Genomic DNA, 22,871 nt, shown 5'->3' on the forward strand with positions numbered 1-22,871 from the left:
ATGGAACTTTAACAGAAGCCATAAGCATGCCGACACAACTACAGAATCAGATGTTAAATGAAGTTGACAATGACAGTTGGTTTGGAACACTGTTTTCATGGGTTCCAAAATGGATGGCAGATGCATTCAAGTTTGTAGGAGCCCTGTTATTGATGATATTGCTTGGATTCTGTGTTATCCAGTTAATAATCTCTCAGTGCCAGAAAACTGCAAAGAAGGCCATAGGGATTAAGATCATGATTGATGTTGAGTTAGGATCGAAGCCCAATGACCTGACTGTGTGAAGGCCAGCATTCATGCACCATAAGGATCAAAGTTCCGATATCCGAGGAAACATAGAAAATATGTTGGAAGATGGATCTATTGCAATACAAATGGAGAATGCCAATTGATGACATGGAACAAGGATGAACACGTGGGAACAGCAGGATGCTTGAAGGGCGTCATAAAGATATGGACCCCAAAGAAGACTTGCTTCAGACATAGATGTCTGCATCTAGAGGATGAAGAAACAATTGATACAAAGAAGGAAGTGAGAGTGGTCAATGAATCGCCCAGAGGGGGGGGTGAAAAGGGAGTGCCAAGTGTCATCCACACTCCAGCCACCCCCTTCGTAGTACCCAGTACTTTCATGCCAAAATATGTGACTTATGATGAACAATTGAACCAGCAGAGAGCAGCGCTTGGGCTATGCCTAGTACCTATCAGAATAACAGCACCTATTGAAGTGCTGACACCTAAGAAGACCTGGAGAGTAAGGTATCCATATTTACAGTCAAAGCAAGATGACGGTTGTCAGAAGGGAATACCTGAAGAAGCCAAGAAGATAATAAAGGAAGACAAATGGTGACGTCATAAGACATTGGACAGACACACACATAGATGATATAAGACCAGAGAATGCTGAAAGAAGACAAAGTTAAAAGGAGATGCTATGGATAAGTGACATCTTGAGCCCAAGGTAAAGTAGTTGACGTCAAGATGAAGAAACTTATGCCAAATACAAGATGAAGATATTCAGTTTGTTTAAGCATGTACAGATGCAAGAAACCGCAAGAAGCAAAGAAATTGTGAAGCTTGATAAATGCTTAATAAGTAAATAGATTGTGGCAAGCGCCAACATGTACAAATATATACCTCAAAAGCACTTTTGTATAAGCATAAATTTCACTACGCACATGAACAGAATTGAATAAAGATTATTAAAAGTCTCAAAAGGAGAGTGTCGTAGCAAACAAGTCGAGAACTAAGATAGAGTGAAACCCAGCAGGGAAGGACCATGCCAAAGAAGCCAAGGTCGTATCTGGCTGGAAAAGACTGACAGTGGATACAATTAAGGAGAAAGGAACAGAGTATCCTGTGCAGAAAGGTCAAGCTAAGCCACAGATGGTGGAAGACTGGCAGAATTAAATCACATACATGAAAATACATGAAAAAGAGGCTGATTTCACAGTGGTCTAGTCACGTGACAAGGCAGGCTGGAAGAGTGAGACTTTCACACCTACGCATGGATCTCTGCCATGCCCATACTCCTTAAAAGTTCTCAGACCAAGAAGCAGACTCGAGGCCAAACTACAAAGCAGTAATTGACACATGATCACTGATGTGATGACTGATTGTAACATAATTGGAGGGAACCTGGGGTGCAAACTAACTCCCTGCACTTGGCTGGTTTTTCGGCATGCTGCTAGACGTAGGTGGAAAAGTATGAATGGGGTTGTTGCCAACCCAATCATAGTGAACCATGTAATCTAGTGTCCTATAAAGTGTAGAGCCAATGACACGTCATATTTTAGTGATGTTCATAGTGGTCATTTTGAAAGTAGGGCTTAATTACCCCACCTGACAGTGATTATCCAATGCCCTTTCCCTTTTACCATATACAGATATAGTACCTATGTCAAAGTTACCTTCCCATAACCAATCACGTTGCATGTTAGGTTTTTAAGATTGCACGTCAATGATGATGAGTTTTTGCTATAAATTCTGTTTTTTCTTCTGAAATTAAGTGGAGTTAGAAGAGAGAGAGAAGATCGAGCGGTTGCTGATGTTCATTGTACTTCCCGTTTTATGAACTTGTCATTAAACGGACTCCCTTTGCCAAACTATTGAGATGTCATTGTTATTTGATGCATAAGTATGAATCTGCATCCCCATCAATCTCGAGAGTACTGCTACTCAGTCAGAGTGCTGGCTGGAGACCATCCAGTTCACACTGGTCATCATTTGCCAAATGTGATTTATTGGGACATTTGAAACTTCTTCTGTCTTCACTTACTTGGGTAAGTTTCTTGAAAGATTTGAACCTTTCTTTCGGCCACAATTGGTTGGACATGCAGTGTTTCGTACTTCAGTAGTCGATAATATGATATATCACTTGTTTTCAGTGTCTTTGATACTAAACAAAGGGCCTAATTAGGAGGTTGGCGGCAAAATCTGCTGGTAGGCGGCAGACTACCGCTGACCCCGTAACACTGATTCCGCCACTCGATATGAAGGTGCCAACTGAATATAGTGAGCGGCAGCGCAACGGTAAATACCCTTTCCCGTGGAGTCCCATAGTTCTCCACAGGAACGGAGACACTGAAGCACCGGCACTGTTTCTAACGGTGCCGGTACTTCAGTAAAGACTCGGCCAGTAAGGCCCTGAACTCCCAGCAGGTCAGGCCAGCCGGGAGTTCCATGCCTCTATCGGCAGACTCTTAGTTTGGCGGTCCGGAAAGGGTGCTGGTACATTGCTAACAGCACCGTAATTTCTGGACCACCAACTTCTATTGAGGCCTACTGTCTCTTCGCTGCTCTGGAAAGGGTCAAAACATGCTCTAGAATAGGCTCTTCAGACACTAACATCGCTTGTATTTTGGAGTTACTGCAGTTGGCAATCATCATGTTTAACTTTAACTCCATTTTTCATCCTCCCAGTTCAAGCCAGTAGCCAGATTGTCCGGGTCATGACCTTATACCATGACCCGGATTATCTGGCTGCTGCCCATGGCCACAGGCTATACCTCAGTCACCAAAGGTATATCACCATTTTTTGTACCTACATTATGACACTTGTCAAAAAATAAAACACAGGCACATTTACAAAACCATGCTTTCAGGTCCTTTGCAATGCTCCTTACACGAGTTTGCTTGAAATCCACCCATGTTTATTTTTTCAAAAGCATCAAAATGTATGTGCATACAATAGTCATATAACTTAGCCCCCAAGTTGACAAAATTATTCAGACTTTACACAAATATTCAAGGTTGGGTCTATAATCTTTCTGAACACTTTTGTCCACATTTGTCAAACAGAAACAAAGTTATAAGTCATCTAATAATGCTGAGCAAACATTTGTGCAGATTCGTCAAATAGTACCACATTTATAAGCCTTTACAATATTTTGGGACCCCCCTCTAATTCTGCCCCCTCTTGACAGAATCCCACCGAACTTTTCAAGAACATGTATATCTAGATTTAATAAAAACCTTTGTGCAGATTCGTCAAATGGCACTAAATTTATAAGCCTTTACATTATTTTGGAACCCCCATCTAATTTCGCCCCCACTTTACAGAATCCCACCAAACATTGCAAAGCCTTTCAGTACCAGGTCTAGAATAGAATTCCAGAATTTCATGCAGTTTCATTGAGTGGTGCCAAAGTTATAAGTCATCCAAGAACTGCTCCCAAACAACTGAATTGTCCCCGAACTTCAAAGGACTGTTCACGAACATCCGGACCGTTTGCGAAATTTTACAGTGAAAAACACCAGTTTTTTGGCTTCTTATGGCCATATCCCATCCCATCCACATCACCCCTCACCTCTCCAGAGATTGTTTGATAAGTTTGACAACTGTAATGTTGTGTTTTTTATATGTTTTTATTGCAATGTCCGCGGAAATCGGCCAAAGTCCAACATAGCAGGTGTTTCCAAAAATCTGATGCTCTTCATGCTTTTCACCATCCAATCAGGGGGCACATCTGATGTCCGCGGACATCACGTCACCCTCTAGACAATCATATGCCTGTCCACAGACCGGACAGGCAAATGGGTGCACGGAGCGGGGCCAGATATCACACATTTTTTAACCTAAATTTTGCCTGTTTTAAAAAAAACTACTGGATGGATTTTTACCAAATTTACAAAAGCACGCCTTTGGGACCAAGCCGTCACTGCTCCTGCCGCAAATTTGTGAAAATCTGTCCAGCGGTTTTGGCTGTAAGCATGAGCAAGATTTTTCCATTCAGGGTATGGAAAAAAATAAAATTTTGGCTACCCCTCTATAACTTTGAACCCCCCTTGACGAAACCTGCCAAGAAATTTCAGAGCGGGCCCTATGCTTTTATTTTTGTTTACGTTTGGTGAGGATTCGTCCAAGGAGAGCGAAGTTATAAGCCACCCAAAAAGTGCTCTTCCTATGGGTTTAGCAACTTAACCATAACTACACGACTGCTACCGCAGGCAGTGTAATATATATATAAATACTTAGAAGACATGTGATGTCATCATTGGGTCATTCCAGGCTGCACTTGGAATATAATGGCAGTTCCTAGGTATGTGTGTCTATTTCCTACATATGTACCGTTGATTTGCATACCAGGCATACAATGGCAATATTGTGGCACTTGAGTTTGGGCTTGACATACACTTTGATGGATACGCCTTCTGTACAGGAGAGCGAAGAGTCCTCTGATGGGCCCATAGGTCAGAGCATACCCTCTAGTACCCATAAAACAAGATAGCTGCACCTTGAGGAGGTTGGGGTGCAGGATTCACATACTCCAACACAATTCAATAAGGACAACTCAGTGGATCAGCACAGAGACTGTTAAGTTCAAAAGGGTTTATTTCTTGCCACTGCTGACACAGTGCATACCTATCCACGGTAGTCAAGTTCCCTCACTCAACCACCTCCCCAGCATTACACAGAGCTCATTTTATAGCAAAACGTGAGGGAGCAATCTGCCCCCACCTATTCCTGCACAGTCTTAGACAACTTCATCGTTAAACATTAGCTCATTGGGCAATTATTTTTAATTGGTCTAACCATTCAGAATGAAATACGCTCTAGCATGCATTCCTGACTCTTCTTCAGTGTTCTGTTCAATTAATAATTTGTGCAGCTGGATTCTTCAGATAAGGTTTTCAGACACAGCCTAATTAAAAGTCTAGGTTCTGCCCATTTGTCAAGTTTCTGACAGCTTACCACCCTTGAATGTTTCAACTTTAAAATGATCTCATTCTACACTTCCTGCTCATTTTAGCCACATTTTCAGTATATGCATTTTCATTAAAGGCATTTAGCCCAGGCGATTTTCTGTCTATGTACAGAAAATGTTATTGTCCATTCTGTGCCTTGCCACCCTTCTACATCATGGTAATGCCATGTTTCTACCTTATAAATACGATGCTTTTTTGAATACTTGTATATACTAACATTATGAATACCAATTTCACATAATTACAGCATCATATTAGTCTGTGCGACTTTCTCTGCTTAGGTTTAAGTGGGGGGGGGAGGCTCCACTTCAGTCAGCTGTTGATTCAATATATACTTAATTCGGGTCCTCCATTACACTCCCCCGTGTTGAAAGTTCAGTTGTTTGTAAAAAAACAACTTTAAACATATTCAATGTCTATTTCTCCTTAATATTTATCTAAACACATCTTAACACAATCTTATACTTCGGCACTTACTAGCGTATTGTCATTCTTTAAACAAACATGTGTGTGTCATCTCCTTCCATGTAAGCCCTACTTCCTGTAATTGTGTACCTTTAATCTACCTTTAATCTAACTCTATGCCTTAGACGATTCACAGCCATTGTGAGACTCGAGAGGTTTGGTCAAGCTTTGAGGTAACCCCTTAGCCCATTGTCTCTTCGTATGTCACACCTTGTCTGCAACTCCCACCCTAACAAAGTACAGTCTCTCCTTGATCACCTTCTCCTGCCCATGCATATTGTTTTCACTTTGTCCTTCCCTCTTTTCCACACTCTTTCCTTTTCTGTATCTTCTGTTGTAGTTGTCATGAGTTTGGTGTTAGTGGACCGTCTGCGTCCCGTTGCCTTTTCCTTTCCATTGTGCTGTTTTCACACTCTATCTCCCAGGTTCTTTTGATGCTTAGACCAGAAGTCCATTGTTTTTTCTTTTCACAAGAAGTACACTTTTTTTCCAGAGTGTTTCTCTTTCAAAAGAGTTAATTGTTCAATAGGTTCACAAGAGGGGATGGTTCAGCATGGGGATGCAGGGGTGGGGGAGTCTTTTTTGCAGATGCAATTCAGCGTCAGGCTTTCACTGGGTTCCTCTACGACCTCACTCTCTCCTCATGCGGTTCAATGTTAATTTTCCAAGGCATACAGGACCCTCGACGTGTACCTGTGATAAAAACGGAATGAGTTTCTTTTGTAAAATAAACAGGTCTCTACTATTTAACACATTTCCTACCCACCCATTTCCTTAAAACCTCCTTTTGCTTGGGCTCTTATACCTTATTTCCTAGAAATTGCGAGACATTCCATCTCATTTGACACTCCTGCCTCCTAGACAAGCTACAAAACATTTCCTTTTAAAGATTTCCCTTTTGTGGTTAATTTTCACACCATAACTAAAATACCCCCCATTCCTAGCTCTGTGTCAGCTGGCTTAGAAAATGATATTTTTTTTCAACAACACACAATATATCACGTCCTTCATGGGACACATTTTCCCATTCCGGTTGCCACATGCAACCCTAAGGAGACAAAACAATTAAAGAAAGATGTCTTCTTCTTTCCTGGTCTTCTAGGCACGCCCATAGTAGATGACAGAAACGTCCTTGGGGTTCCCCGTCGTCTGTAGAAAGTCAAAATAAAGGCAAAAGTCATTCGGACATTTGCAAGGGGTCAGGTTTTCCTCCCGACTTTAACCCCCTTCCTCCTTTTCTGTTAGCAAAAAATACTCTGGGTCATTCTCCCCTATTTGTTGGTCCACATAAACAACAATTTTCCAATCACCCTGCGGGGATACTTAATTTCAGCTTTGTTCTTTGCTCAGCTTAGCTGCATTCTTCCAGGTTGGCAGTAAATTCTTGCTGCTTAGCTGCACATACTTCTTCAGCTTAGCAGTAAATACTTGCTGGTTAGCTGCACATACTTCCTCAGCTTAGCTGCCATTCTTCCTGTTCTTTTATTGCCGTTAGTTGGACCATGGTCTATGCTTGTGCTTTGTGTTCATCCTAGAGAGATAAAACAGAAGCGTTTCGCTGCACACCGTCCCTGTTTAACTTGATCTAGCCTACCCCTGTCTTCTAACACTATGGCACCAATTCTTACTACGTGCCTCCACCTTTATTGTTCCCATTAATGTTTGCCTATTCGAATGCTTGCATATCTCTATCATATCAATCCTTTTGACATTATGAACACGAAAAATGATTACTCACCTTCAATTTTACTTCTGTTTTCTGTGGTTGTCTGAAATGGCCATATTGACATCTATTTTTCTACTCTTTCCACACCTGATTATACCTATCTTGGGAAAACAGCTAACTTTTGAAGACCTTGTGTCTCTTACGACCTTTTTCCTGTTACTCACCTGGATCCTCTTACCTTTAGTGTTGATCAATTGCGTGTCCACGCCCTTTTGGCGTGAACTAGTACTTACCTTTTTCTTTTTCTCCCTAGTTTAAGGCCATGCAGACAATTTCTTGTGCTTTCAAGCAAGAGGTCCATAGCTTGTCTGTAAAAGAAATCAAAATTGTTACTGGCATTCACAAGTTGTTTTGCTTACTTCACCATATTTACTTTAAAATGGTTTGTGCAAGTTTCCTTCCTTTAATTGATCCAATTTTATCGGCCATACTCCTTTTCTTGGTCTTCATGGTCTCCTGATGTTTTTTATTGCCCAAAGCTCCTTTTTTTCTGTTAGCCAGGAAACCTCATAAGTGCTATTTGTTTTCCACCTTTTGTTTTTTTTTCACTTTATGCTTTTGAGTGTATCCCTTATCCTTTTATTCATTTGCCCAATTGTTCCCATTTCTCAATTTTCCCTTTATTCATTTTTGATTCAAGATAAGCACTCATTTTCAGTATTTCCTGATGTATTTATTTATTTCTGTGACCAATCCTTTTGCGCTTCCTCGCCTCTTCTCTGACCCTATCTTCTTCCTTTTCTTCTTTATCGCTACATTCATTTTTCCTTTGAACTTCCTCATCCCTTCTTTCATGTACCTTTTGCTTTTCCTCAAACTTTGCTGTTTCTGTCTGTCACGTTCATAGGCTGCTCTCTGGTTTGCGATCGAGCTGCTTTTCTTGCTCTTCCCGGTAAAGCTGTTTCCGCCTTAGCCTAACTTTCCTTCCTATCCTTCCGTCCCTTGATTTTTGTTACTACTGTATGAAGGCGACTCATAAGCGGGGTTACTATACTCTGTGGCTGCTTTTAGCTCTCTTTAATGGGTAGAGTCCCTCAGGCCTACTTCCCTCGGTTCCTGTTTCAGATGGGGCAGGCGTTGCTGCAGGTGTCTCGCACCCCCCCACCTCCCTCAGTGCATATTTTTTAGCATCCAAGCTGCTGGAGGCTCTTCCTCCTGTCCTTGTTCTTATATTTTTCACAATTTGAGAACAGCATAGCGTTTTCTAACCTTTTTTTTATTTTTATTTTTTATATGCGGCATGCAAGTAAGTTGCCATGCGTTGTAAGATGGCTTTAGATTAAGACTCAATTTGTGGCCGTGGCATAAACATCTTGTGGGCGGTACCTTTAACCCACTCCTCCAATTGGAGCAATGTTTTCCGGGCCTAACTCTGTTTCTATTGATATCCTTATGTGAGTCCAAAACTCCCATTACTATGAGCAAGCATCGAATGCAGCGAGCTCCAATACAGTCCCTTCCCGCCAAATTATTTATACCGCCAATTTACTCAAGAACATCAATCTATGTGCGATTCCTTCTCAACTGTAGAATCGCATTAAACTTTTACTTGATTTCAACTAACAAGGAGACACAATTCCTTACATTTGACATACAACAGGACATGTATAACAGACACTTCACAGACTAGACAAATACCAGCTGGACACACATATACCTGCCTTCTAATCAATACCCCGACATGGGATGTAAACAAACCCCTTTGATGCCGTCTTTAATAGTCAACGTAGCCTAATCGTCCCCCCACTGTGGGCCCTGCGTTCACGTTTCTTCTGACCACTCTTTAAAGCGCAGGAACAAGGGGAATCCTTACGTTTTTATCTCAGGTGCCCCCCTGGTAATCCTTACGTTTTTATCTCAGGTGCCCCCCTGGTAATCCTTACGTTTTTCTCTCGGGTGCCCCCCCAAACCCTTATGTTTTTCTCTCGGGTGCCCCCCCGGAATCCTTACGTTTTTATCTCGGGTGACCCCCCCCCGGAATCCTTACTTGAACCCCTACTGTCCTTCATGATTCTTATTTCATTCTGCTTGCTCTTTTATTTATTTGCCATATTTCCCTATTTTATGGCTGCCTTTATTTTCCTGGAGGCCATCTTTTTCTACCTCGTGTCTGCAAATGTTCATAATTCGCAGCCTGCGCCTGAATTTCTAAAAATATGTCATCATTTCTCCGCCAGGTCATACCACTGGCTCTATTCATTATCCTGCAAAAATACTAAACATTTTTTACTTCTCACTCACCCAATCTCATTGGCCTTCTGCCGCGTTCATGCCTTCAAAATTGCTTGTGTTTAACTAAGGCATGCCCTAAATAATCATGCTTTCCTTGGTAACCTCAACACTGTCATCATGCTTTCACGCTTTGTCATTCAAGTCTTTCTTCATTCATCTAATTCCTACAATACCAGAATCTCAACCGCCCGTCTCAAACCAAAAGTTTTTCCCTATATAATAAAAATGTTCTCCACTCTGGCTGACAAGGCCTCAAAATTGTAAACTACCACCCCTGGTATGACTCCATGCAGACTGTCCTACCAGCCACGGTGGAGCTCCTAGAAAAAGCCTTTAGGAGCACCCCAAAACCCCCTTCACTACATGTGTGCTATCCCCAAAATTCCCCAAAAGGAGGTCACAGATGATCCAGTATCCTCTTTTAATTTCAGGGGGCATTGTAAGTAAAAAATTATAGAACGCACGAATGGCAATGGACCATTCAGCTACAGGGCAGTGCCTGCTCCTGCCTGCACGTTGATTTAAAACCCCATGTAAAATCACTTGCTCTTCATCTCATGAAGTTTATCACTCTCTCTTTTAATTCTAACACTACTTCTGTAGCTGTAAAAAAAAAACCTTGCTCATGCCATGCCAGGTTACATGCAACACTCTGTTTGTTACCACTTTATCGTTAGAGTGCCATTGCAGAGACGTCATTTGGGGGTTGCCAGGGGTTGTGGCTGCAGCCCCTGAAGTATCCCTTGTTGCTCCGCGGTCTCCTTTTCTACCTTAAAATAGATTTTTTTTAAAAACTTTTCCTACAGATATGTCATCAGGGGTCACGGGTCATGAGATGTCACTTCCGCTACCTCTATCCTTTTGGTGGGACGACGTCCCTGTGTCATTACTTCCCTTTCAATATCATATATGCTAAGGCCTCCGGCACTTTCCTTTCCCCGCCATACTTAAGGAAACCCTGCTCATTCATTTCTTGTGTCCTTATTAGTGTTAAATTGTATTACTACACTGCCATCCTTGCAGGCATCTCAGAAAATCCTCACAGGCTCTAAAAGTGCAGAGTGCTGCAATATGCAACTCTCAGTATTCTTTGAAAGAATACACATGACTTTGCGCCAGATGAGCTGCTCACTGGCTAGCCATGGAGGAAAGGCTACTTTTTTAAAGTCACAAATGTAAGTCTTACACAGCGCTGGCATATTTAACTGATGCTGCTGCTAGGGTCAGTTCAGCCCAGTGGCGCCTGGTGACTTTGGAAGTTGGTGAGGCGTACACATCTTGGTGGGAATTTGGGAGCGAGCTAGGCCACCTCACACCAATCAGTTTGCCGGTGGCTTCTCCCTCTGCAAGGCATTTTGGAAAAATGGCTTCCAAGATGTGCAATTTACTGTCCAAGCCCACAGAAACATGACATCACAAATCCTGGCCTAATTATGAGTCTAAACAGCCTGGAATCCACAGAAATGTCGGCAATGGTTTTTTTCCCAGCTCACGAACATCTGAACTGGACTAATCCGAAGGCATTGACAAATAATGCATATTACTACAATTTTCTAAAATAAAGCACCTATCAACACCCCCCAAGGCAGTTCACCAAAACTGGGAACACTGTGCCTCTGCCATGCAACGCACATACACAATAAACTTAACTAAAAGTCCACATATCAGAAATACAAAACAATATCTGAGCCAAGGTGTCTGCAACCAAAGGGTATGAAAGCCACGTGTCCAGACAGCACACCATTGAGTGACATGTATGAGGCTGGTGGCATTCACAGATATGCACAGACATAGACTCTGCCCTTTAAAGGATCTCTGCTAGCCCAGAAAGAGGTTGAGAGCGAGGAGACAGCTAAATTAGACTATGACCTCCATTCTCTAGCTCCTTCAAAGCCACGCATGCTATAGCAAGCAACATTCATACACTGACTGCCATATTCCATTTGTCTAAGTTGCTGGCATCCTGCATGTATGTGCCACTGGGACTGCTGGCACACTGACCCAGCCAATATCTTATCTGATGCTCAGCCAGGGTCAGGTTGCCTACCTGCACCAGACTTCTTGCCACCCCACAATCTAAAGAAATAGAAATGGAGCTAAGACCTGTTTCATTGTCATCACTGGTTCCCTATTGGGTGCGCAGGATGGTCATACACAGCCTTGAATTCCCCTCCCCATGCAAGGATCAAAATCCCAGTTTAACAAGTCGATTAGGCGTGCTCACCCTGCAACCTTAGTGTTAAAATTCACCACTACTGCTAGCATTCTGTTTCCATACAGCACTTAACAATACATACACACATACACACGCGTTGCTGCAGGGCCTACATAGGTGAGAAGCGATTTCGACATGCAATGCGAGAGGCAAGCTTTTCTTAAATCCTGTGCTACTCCCCAGTGCTCTTGCTCATGGACTCCTTGTTACCCACTGCTGTCCCCATTAACCAAAGGGGCTAATGCCACAGGGCTAAGCTCCCCCGTCTTGTCCCCAAATCATGGAATGCTTTTCTAGTGAACTTGGCGCAGAACCATCCATTCTCATTTCCGTAAAATTCTCAACCCTGCTTTGGTTACTACCTCTATCAGTTCCCCCATCAGTGTCTGTACTTATCCCCCTTTTGATAAATTAACCACTATGCTGTGTTTTACTTAATATACTCTATCCAGTGTGAGCTTAACATGCAGCTCATTCATAGTAACCACAATATATATCTATTTGTCCTATAACCACAGGCGATGCTTCATCACGCAGCCCCTAGTGTATGCCTTTTACTGTAATTTGCAAGCCCCTTCCTTTTAATAACATCACAATGCCTACAGGCTTCTGCATGCTCCATGCTACTAGGAATCGCTCATTCCTTACCAGACGTCAGTAGACCCCAGAGACGTTTTTATTGGAGGGCTCATGGGGTGGCTGCCCAGGGCCCCCCACGATGATGCCTGGTCTAAAGCAAGATTCCAGTTTACATTAGGCTTAAATAGCACATGCCAGGACAATTTGATTGCATGCTGCTGAGGCTTCAAACCCATTGCCTGTCGATTTTGACAAGTACATTCTGCCTTGCTCAATTAAAACATTCAATGCCTTTCGTTTTCATTGTGGAATACATAGTTGGGTAACACGACCTTTGGGAATGTTGCTGATTGTGTGCATTAGTCAAAGTTGAAATCCGTATTCATCCACGGAGGTTCAGAAGTTGTCTCAGTGTGTTAAGCACTTATTGTAGGGATATGTGTTCATGTGAAGGATCAGAAGGGCACATCCCAGTGAGGCTGGCTGAACCGTTTTTAAATCTGCAGTTCACAAATATACCTGCACAAATACTTGGGTTTGCAGCACAAGCGGCGCGATTAGCAGCACTGTTCCTGCACCAGATAGGGGTTAAAATTAGTTTGCTCAGCTGGGCATTCTTAAAACCTAAGCAATCCCTTAAAAGATGTGCATGGAATATCTGTCCAAGCAGCAAACAAGTATGCAAATTCGAGACTGTGCAGCAAAAGTGTTCATGCTTGTATCCTGGCTATGCCAGCAGACGGCACAGTGATCCTGGTCAAATCATATAGGATCCCTTGCATTACTGTGCTGTTTTCTGCAAGGTTTTACCTACTTGCATGCTTGAACTTCCCTTGATAATTGAGAACTGATGCTAAAATCATTCCCATGTTGTGTAGCCCCAGTCTGTAATATTTTGGGTTTTAGAATTGTCAGGTTTGGAAATACGGGTTGCATACTCTTACAAGTCAGTTTTATAACATTAGATTGTTTTAGTTCATGGTGAGAGCTATAAGAGAAAGTGCTCAACTGCTTGGAATTGCAATATTGGCACAAATCACAGCTTCACCCCTTAAACGCTGTGTGATCCTAGGCATCTCATTTAATCTTTTATACATTTTAAATGCTTGTCTTAAATGCTGCACAGCCGCATAGTATGTCTCACAGAGAGTAAGGCCTCTACGCAATACTGAATGTTCCCACACACTCAGTAGCCGGGTGAGACAGGCACAGGCTATCAGAAAACGAATGCATTTCTTTGCCAAAACTCATTGGCACCAAGCAAAGATGTGTTTTTGCCAATGCCTGTTCATACTTATCAGAATGCATCACTCTTGTTGGCCCTACAGACCCTTCTTGTCAGTATTATATATATATATATATATCTGCCTTTAACATTCACAACTGGGCTGTTCTACCATGGAACTCACTCATTTTGTATGTAAAGCACCTTATTTTCCAAAAATACATGCAATGTATAAAACACATTCACTCGAGCATTTTCCAGATCACTAAAATAGCCTAACAATTACATCGGCTGTTAGCCTGTCTTTTTTTTCATGCAGCTTTGCAAGGCAGGGTCATTTGTCGGGCAGTGTTTATCTCAAAAACTGTCTTTGCACATTCCTTTCTTGTCAAATCACTGCTCACTTACGTGGGCCATAAAGCAAGCATGTTTTTATTTCTCTTGTCGCGCTCTTAACGCACGAGAACAGCACTTCCCTAAATCACTACAACTCAGTCATTTTAATGCGAAAAATCCATTGTTCTTAGCATGATTTATCAGTTATTTTGTCTTCTACGAGGACATCACAAATTTAACTCCATAGCTGCTGGTTTGAAACAAAATATGTTTGCTTAACGTGTACCAGCTTTTTTGCACTTTTCACAGGCTGTTTAACTCTTTTTGGGCTGCAATCACCACGAATGTGTGTGCTTTAAACTATAATATCTGATCACCTATTTTAATGCAATTTTTTGCAATTTCAAAACCATGGCTTGACGCCAATTTTTTAATTTAGCTTAAAATATCATTTTTATACTAGTTCCAATATTTTTACAGTGCACATTCAGTTATGCCATAAGATAAATCACATGAACAGCCTTAACATACAACAATTAGACAACATATCGTGACATGTCAAAATCAGACAAGATCTGGTCGGCTGCATGCATTTACTCTTGTAATTGATTTTTAAATGCAGTTAATGTTTTGGTGTGTTCCCAAATCTTGATTGCCATTATTCTCTTTCTCTGTGTCCCTGTTTCTATCGGCTAGGGCAGCTTTCACTCACCTTTTGTTTTGTTCTCCCGCCAACCCTTGCGTTCACTGCCTTTTTCAGGTTTTCATCTGGTCCGCCGCCCGTAGAGATGGGAAGGGATAAACCGGGTCCCTTCAGGCTCCGACTGCAGTCTTAATTATACTACCATTGTCTAAGGGGAGCTTCACAGTCTACTCAGCCCGAAATGGCGAAGGACTCGTGATGTTGCCGAAAGACCTAGAGTTACTTGTGTCAATAACCATCCTCTGCTACCAAATGTACTGGAGGGCGCAGAGTCCTCTGACGGGGCCGTAGATCAGAGCACATGCTCTAGTACCTGTAAAACAAGATAGCTGCACCTTGAGGAGGTTGGGGTGCAGGATTCACATACTCCAACACAATTCAATAAGGACAACTCAATAGATCAGCACAGAGACTGTTAAGTTCAAAAGGGTTTATTTCTTGCCACTGCTGACACAGTCCACACCTATCCGCGGTAGTCAAGTTCCCTCACTCAACCACCTCCCCAGCATTACACAGAGCTCATTTTATAGCAAACTGCGAGGGAGCAATTTGCCCCCACGGTTTCCTGCACAGTCTTAGACAACTTCATCGTTAAACATTAGCTCATTGGGCAATTATTTTTAATTGGTCTAACCCTTCAGAATGAAATACGCTCTAGCATGCATTCCTGACTCTTCTTCAGTGCTCTGTTCAATTTATAATTTGTGCAGCTGGATTCTTCAGATAAGGTTTTCAGACAGAGCCTAATAAAAGTCTAGGTTCTGCCCATTCGTCAAGTTTCTGACAGCTTACCACCCTTGAATGTTTCAACTTTAAAATGATCTCATTCTACACTTTCTGCTCATTTTAGCCACATTTTCAGTACATGCATTTTCATTAAAGGCATTTAGCCCAGGCAATTTTCTGTCTATGTACAGAAAATGTTATTGTCCATTCTGTGCCTTGCCACCCTACTACATCATGGTAATGACATGTTTCTACCTTATAAATACGATGCTTTTTTGAAAACGTGTATATACTAACATTATGAATACCAATTTCACATAATTACAACATCATATTAGTCCGTACGACTTTCTCTGCTTAGATTTAAGTGGGGGGGCCAAGCACTTCATTCAGCTGTTGATTCAATATATATTTAATTCGGGTCCTCCATTACACTGCAATATCATGCTTTAAATATAAAGACTATACCATGCATGTGATGGCATTACTGGGGCATTTAAAAGTGCACTTGGCATATGATGTCAGCACCAACACTGCTACAGCTTTCATTCGGTGACATCCCAAGCATACAATGGCACTGTCGTGGCATTTGAGACTGCACTCGGCATATTAACAACACCTACAAGGCTTACCTTACAGCTGGTGTCAAAATCAGGCATATATGTATATAGCCATGTTTGGGGCATTTGAGGCTGCACTTAGCATACAATAGCAAAACATGTGTGGCTATGATTTTAATTGAACAACTTGCTAGGCCTTTCATGGCATTATTGGAGGCATTTGAGGCTGAATTTGCCATGTGATGACAGCACCTGCAAATTTATATCTTACACACATGCATCCTGATCCTTCTTGACAATGCTCCATACTTCCGTTCCACTGATCACAAAGCACTCATCAACATCCTTGCCCCATACATCAGATTCAACAACATGGCCCTGAGGTTGTCCTGTGGGTACCTCACTAACAGATATCAGTTTGTTAGGAAAGACGTATATGCATACCACTGTGGACCCAGAACCTGCAAAGTCCCACACGATCTCCTCACAAAACTTGACATCACCACAAGAACACAGATGGCATGCATCACTACCTAATTGTGAACTTCGACATTTATATCCACTACCGAAAACACTGTCTTTCCCAGATACCATCCTGCATGGCAGGCACCTATCCTTCTGAGGAATGTCACCAGTATAGCCACAGTGCAGGAATGGCTGACACAACTATGACACAATGGATTCTCACCCAAATGCAATCCACTGAAACATGCCTGGGATAGAGCATCAACTGTGATCTTTCAAGGCCCATATTGTCAAGAAAACACTGATGTGGCACCACGTTTATGTTCTCCTCAGAATAATGCCTTTCATTCCAGGCCTCATCTTCAACTAGTCCAATATTTGGTACTCCCACACCTTGACGAAGGTGACAACTTCCTTGTTGGGGGCCAAACTTCCACACGGACACCGACCAAAACAGTTAACATGCCACATGCACATTTTTCACAGATCAGAAGAGATTCAGTAATTCACCCCATTCAGGAGAAACTACACTGGCTCCTCATACAGGCCCAAACCATCTTATCGTCAGTCTACTCAGATTATACACCATGATGATCAAGACACCAGAATACCTGGCCTAGAAACGTGGGAGGCAAAGCACCAACCAGATCAAGAATCTCATTGGCTGGGAGCAAATAAAAGCAAAAGAGAGAACAAGAGAAACAAGACCTTCCCCTTAAGTGCTCCAGTAGTAAAGAATAAGATCCTACCACCGATCACACTAACCCACACTCCCAAGCACTTCAGGAAACAATTGTAAGACACACGTTTCAAATAACATCTAATGTGATGCTAACTGCAGCATGCTTTTACAGTCCTGTGAGTCATACTCACACCACGGGGCCCACAGATCTGCATCCCCAATTTGTATTCCAGGGAACATTATACCCTCCTCTTTTTTGTACAGTGGTCAGTTGCTAACATAGACAAACATTTGAGACTGGACTTGACATATTTTAGCAACACCTAGCAGGCTAAACCCTACATGTTGTGTCATAGCAGATATTTGATGGCATTACTGAGGTATCACAGGCTGAAAATGACATATGCTCTCATCATCTGAACATGTGGGGCTAAATATTGCATATAGTGATTATACTCGGCTTATAATGACATTTGTGGGGCATTAGAGGCTGAATCTTGCATATGATGTCAACATCTCCATGTCTATACCTTACATATGGCTAATTAACGTGCATATGATGGCATAATCACGGAATGTAAGTCTGTAAATGGCATATGCTAGCTGTGCCTGCACATGCACGGATATGCCTTACGTCTGGGAGCATATCAGGCATAAACATGCATTAACCGGGGCATTTGAGGCTGCAATTGCCATATGATGGCGGCACCTGTAAGGGTGGGTATTTGATATGGTGACTGCCAACACTAATGACTTTGCTAATGCTCATTTGCTGTTTCAGTTAATTGAGCAGGGGATTCATTACTGTTCTGCTCCTGTAACTGCTGTTTAATGAGATGTGCCAGGTTTCGCCCTCCAGATGCTCGAGATGGTGAGTGGAGCATTACAGGGTTGCTAACCTTCAGGCAGTGTTTTGCTGTGCAGGCATAGCCTTTGTTTAACAGATGTTTCTTCCTACTTGTGTGTGTCAAGTGCACACACAACTGTGTGGAAAACATGCATTTTCCATGTGGGCAGAATTAAGAAAGTGAAACTGGGCCCGGAAATGGGTTTGTGCATGTAGTTTCTTCCCAGACACAAAATATGTTGAGGGTAGTACGGGGTGTGAAAGATGAGAGCAGGAGTAAACCACTTATTCCTGAAAAAGATATACTCCAGGATGTATTCCCTTCTAACCAGATGTTACCGAAAATACAATAACGAATAACATTTTTACCTAAACTTAAAAACCAAAAAAATACCAAATGTATTTTAAATATATATATGAGGGGTGGCGTAAGGGATTAAAAAGGGTAGGGAGCGGGTTGGGACGGGATTATAAGCATTGTAAAATGGGCAGGTTTGGGGGGACCCCAAAATAAAATAATTTTTAAAAGTCGGAATTTTTTTGTGGTAATAAAGTGTCAGTAAATTCCCTCTGTTGATCTTTGCCCTGTGACTGGCTGACCATGTTGCAGGCTCCACACAGACAAAATGTAGCATAGGCAGGGGTTTCTTCAGAACAGAGATCAAAGTGGGCGGAGGCGGTTGGGAGTGGTACTCCTCTACTTTTTTAAATTAAGTTAAAGTTTATACTTTTATTTTAAAAAGAAACTGTTCCGGAAGTGTTTAGTTTTCAAATAAAAGTTTAGGAAGCAGTTGAAACTTGCACTTTCAGTGCACTGCGCTGAACCTTTTCTCAAACAGCAGGTGCATTTGTTTGGGGGTTTGTATTGTGTGTGGGAACGGGCGTGGTGATGGGTTGTGTGGGTAGCGGGGGCAGGCCAGCAGGGAAGATAGTTCCACTACTTCTTTTCGTACACTTCGACCACTCCCTCAGAATGCTTCTGCATTGCAGTGCCCTGAATACAAATTATTCTGCACATCCAATAGCATTTTGCTCTTTTCACTACATTTTCGCCACTGAAATGTGGCAAGGGTGAATGGAAATAGACGCATTGCGACCAATGGGTTATGTGTAAGGCCTGTCACCTTCCAAACGTACCCTGGCCCACGATGGTAGAGGGATAACTTCAACCCTCCACCGAGAGTTTCATTTGTAAATCAATACGTTTCAGGAGCAAATATTTTCTTGCGTATATCTGCACATCGGGGTGGCAGCTCCCTGCCCTCTGCTGCCCTCACCCACTGCTGCTCCCCACGTCAACATATTTAGGGTTCCAGCACTGATTCTCATGGCTCATTGGGGGTGATGTGTGCATCAACAAGGGCAGATGGGCGATTCACAAATACCAGTCAAAATAACGTAACATATCAGCTGTGAAACACGTCATACTTGCTATTCATTTTCTCTGGTTCCGTAGGTGGCAATTTCACCTTCTACATACGGAAAATAGAGCAAAACTGTTTTCATCCTATAGTAGCCATGGACATAAGCAGGCAAAATCATGCCTGAACTGATGAACTTGCCCGAACACCTTCTGTAAATTGGCACTCAGCACAGGCACTCCTCCTTTACCGTGGCCTTTTCGGTGAACTTAATTTGCTGGTGTTGGTGTTTGATGGCTGGTGGCTGTCCTCTTGTTGATTGATTGATTGATTTAAGTATTTGTATGGTGCATACCCCAGGGCGACCAAGCATTGGGCCTCATTACGAGTTTGGAGGTAGCCATGCCGTCATTACCGGCATGGCTACCTCCAAACTAGTGTCCGGGCCCTGAAAAAAGGGAATTACCGGGCCATTCTGACTTTTGCAGGTCCGGTAATTCCCATTTTCGGGACCCAGAACCGGTATGTCCCATTCCCATTTGAGCCCCCATAGGGCTCAGTGGGAATGGGCAGGGTGCTAACAACGGACCCGTTAATGATGGGTCCGTTGTAAGCATCCTGGTGTGCTCGCTGGTGCCGGTATGCACTTCTGGCCAGACCAGACGTGCATACTGCCACCCGCGAGCAAACTCGAAATGTGGCGCCCAGTATGAACGGTGCCGGTACCTTACCGGCACCGTTCATACCGCGGGAGCCAGGGTCGTAATGAGGCCCACTGACTGCATCTAGGCGCTGATCTAATAACTGATACAGTAGATACTGCACCGCACTGTCTCCTAAGCCTATCAAGTGATTGACACATTGTATATGAAGTGATGTGTTTTTAAGTGTTTTCTAAATACAGTCAATTAATCGGTCCCCCAGAGTTCCAGTGGAAGGGAATTCCAGAACCGGGGCAAAAAGTTGAGAACCACCTATCACCCAAATAGTTGTTCTTGTCAGTGGGACTTGCAGAAAGTACTGGTCCTTTGTCGAAGTTGTTGTTGAGGGCAGTACAAGTAGTCAACTAGGCTTGTGCCAACCAATGAATGCATTTGAAAACCAGACAGTGCACCTTAAACAGAATTTTTAGCTGAACTGGAAGCCAGTGGAGATTCCTCCGATATTGTGAAATGGCTGTCTTTCTAGGTAATGAGAACATTATCCTGACAGCAGAATTATGGGCCACCTATAGTCTTTTCATTTGAAATGTTTGGGCCCCCATAAGAAGAGCATTACAATGGTCTAGCCTCTCTATAATGGCTGTCACTGCACCCCAATAATGTTAAAGGTGACAGTGCAGCACTAATCACAGTCATGTGCCAGTCTGTAAGAGTCAGTGGGGTTGCAGCATGGCATGACCCTGCATGTTGGTGCATAACAGAATAAAAAGAGGAAGTGCCTGCTGAGTGGCTCTGACTGCACAGCAAAGGAGGCAACACACTGGCATAGGCGCACATACATGCACTTTATTGCCTGCCTGCTGAACTGGTGAGTTTTATCTAGTATCCTGGCTGCTGCCTGCACCATATGCTCGAGCCACCCATCCAGTTGCAGCTTTGCTGCCAGTTATCACAGTAACAGAGCACAGCCACTGTCATATAGGCTGACTAAAGTAAGGTGCTTGCATGACCAGCATGATTGCCCATCACTATCACCTTCCGCCTCATTGTTAGTCATGAAACTAGATAACTAGCACATCACTGCCAGCATGGCTCACGCTGATTTTGCTCGTTGTGCAACTAAGATTGCCGGATATTCAAAAAATATTAACTTGTCAAAACACCACATAAAATTGACTGAGTGTGAGACGTGAAGTGTTGGTGCTCAGAAACAAGTCTGGGTGCTCAGCACTGGCAAACACCTCAACAAATGAAACATTGCCTTCACTCACATGGATAGAAGGATGCAAGCCCATCTAGGCAAGGGGCATGTGTGCAGTACTAAGACTGGCAAAATGTCGTGGCCTGAAAACCAGCGTTCCAGCTATAGGCAAGTCTATTTGTACAGAAGAGGACCTGTCTACAGAAACGAGTGGTCGCTGGATAGAAAGAGCACTTTCCCTCTTAGATGCTGTGGCCAGATCCTCATTAAAGAAAGGGTTTCATGAGTTGTCCGCCGATTTTGATGATGTTTCGATAAGGAGTTGGAGGATTTACCTGAAGCATGATGCTGGAGGTAAATCCTCCATTCCAGGGCCATAATCTTACTATGGGGAAGCGGGAACATTGGCAGTAAATCCGTTAACGCCAATTAATTCCTGCTCTGCCATACTTGTAATTAGGCCCAACCTGTGAACATCCTTGTAACAGATTGCGTTTCCCACATAATAAAGGGACGCAAAAGGATTTGAGGGATGTTATAAATAATGACATTGATATCATTCTGTGTTACCAACATGTTACCAGTCATAATGTAAGAAGCCTTTGAGATAGAATGGGAACATCATTGTTAATTTACTCCAACATGTATGATTTATTTATGCAAGTGTTGCAGTGTAATGTGTGATTTTCACACAATAGACACACGTGCATCACTCCTAACAGACATCGGAACAAGATAGACATATGTCAGGCCGCCTGAGAATAATAAATTGAAATAAAAGACCATTAAACGTTACCTTTCCAGTGATATTATATTAATCTTTCCCGTAAACTCTCACAAAACGTGTAGTACTGTCAATGTAGCTCATGTTTAAATGGCTTGCACTGCTAATATGCTGAGTAAACGTGAGAGATTTGCGCGTGGTAAATGCCTCACATTCTACACTGCAGCACTTGTAGAATGGCGCGTAAAAAGGAAGAATTCATGAATGCAGTGTCGGCACGGTGATTTGACGTGAGCACTTGACCGTGCACTACATGGCAATGGCGCTACCTGACCATTAGGTGGCACTAGCTGGTAAGTGCTGTGAATATAAGGCAATATTATGGCAGTGCTTGCCACATGCCTGTCTAATACCTTCACACAAGCCAAAACTGTTGGCATTGCAAAGCTTTTAGGTGTTGGCTTTAGGTTGCCAACACAGACCCCTGTAGGTGCCCAGTCTGTTTAGTTACTGTTTTTTCTACAAGAGACTGTCGGGAAATCCCCTATTTGTGGTGTAGGCAAGTTATTACTTCACTTCATGCTTGCAAACAGAACCTCACAGATAGCAGCATCACTGTCATAGGCCTGTGAAATGCTATCAGAGCACCCATATATCGTGTCCTTTCATACTTACACAGCACTTCAAGGTGCTTCGGGGGAGAAGTGGCGTTTCCCATCGGGCTGTACGCTGCACAGTGATAGTGCCCAGAATCCGCAGGGCTGACACGCTGGAACACCAGGTTACTGCTGGTCTGCGTCAGAGAACGGCCATCTTTGTACCACTGATAGTCACTGACTGGAGGGCTGCACTGTGCAGAGCAGGCCAGAGTCACCCTTTGATTTTCTATAATGTTTCGATCCTCCTGTATTTCCACCTTGGCTTCTTTTGGAGCAACTGCAATGAAATGAAAAA

General features: G+C 42.8%; 1 protein-coding gene across 3 annotated transcripts in view; it reads right to left on the bottom strand.

Annotated features, from left to right (window-relative positions):
- Positions 1–22,871, bottom strand: part of LOC138450253 (B-cell receptor CD22-like) — a 695,432-nt gene that overhangs the window by 249,126 nt on the left and 423,435 nt on the right. For all 3 annotated transcript variants that reach the window (XM_069604828.1, XM_069604827.1, XM_069604826.1), the window contains exon 6: positions 22,593–22,853. In XM_069604828.1, coding sequence (XP_069460929.1) covers positions 22,593–22,853 — 261 coding nt within the window. The remainder of the gene's footprint in view (positions 1–22,592; positions 22,854–22,871) is intronic.

The sequence above is a fragment of the Ambystoma mexicanum genome, chromosome 1p (genome assembly GCF_040938575.1).
Source record: "Ambystoma mexicanum isolate Mex_15411 chromosome 1p, UKY_AmexF1_1, whole genome shotgun sequence".
NCBI classification, from domain to species: domain Eukaryota; kingdom Metazoa; phylum Chordata; class Amphibia; order Caudata; family Ambystomatidae; genus Ambystoma; species Ambystoma mexicanum.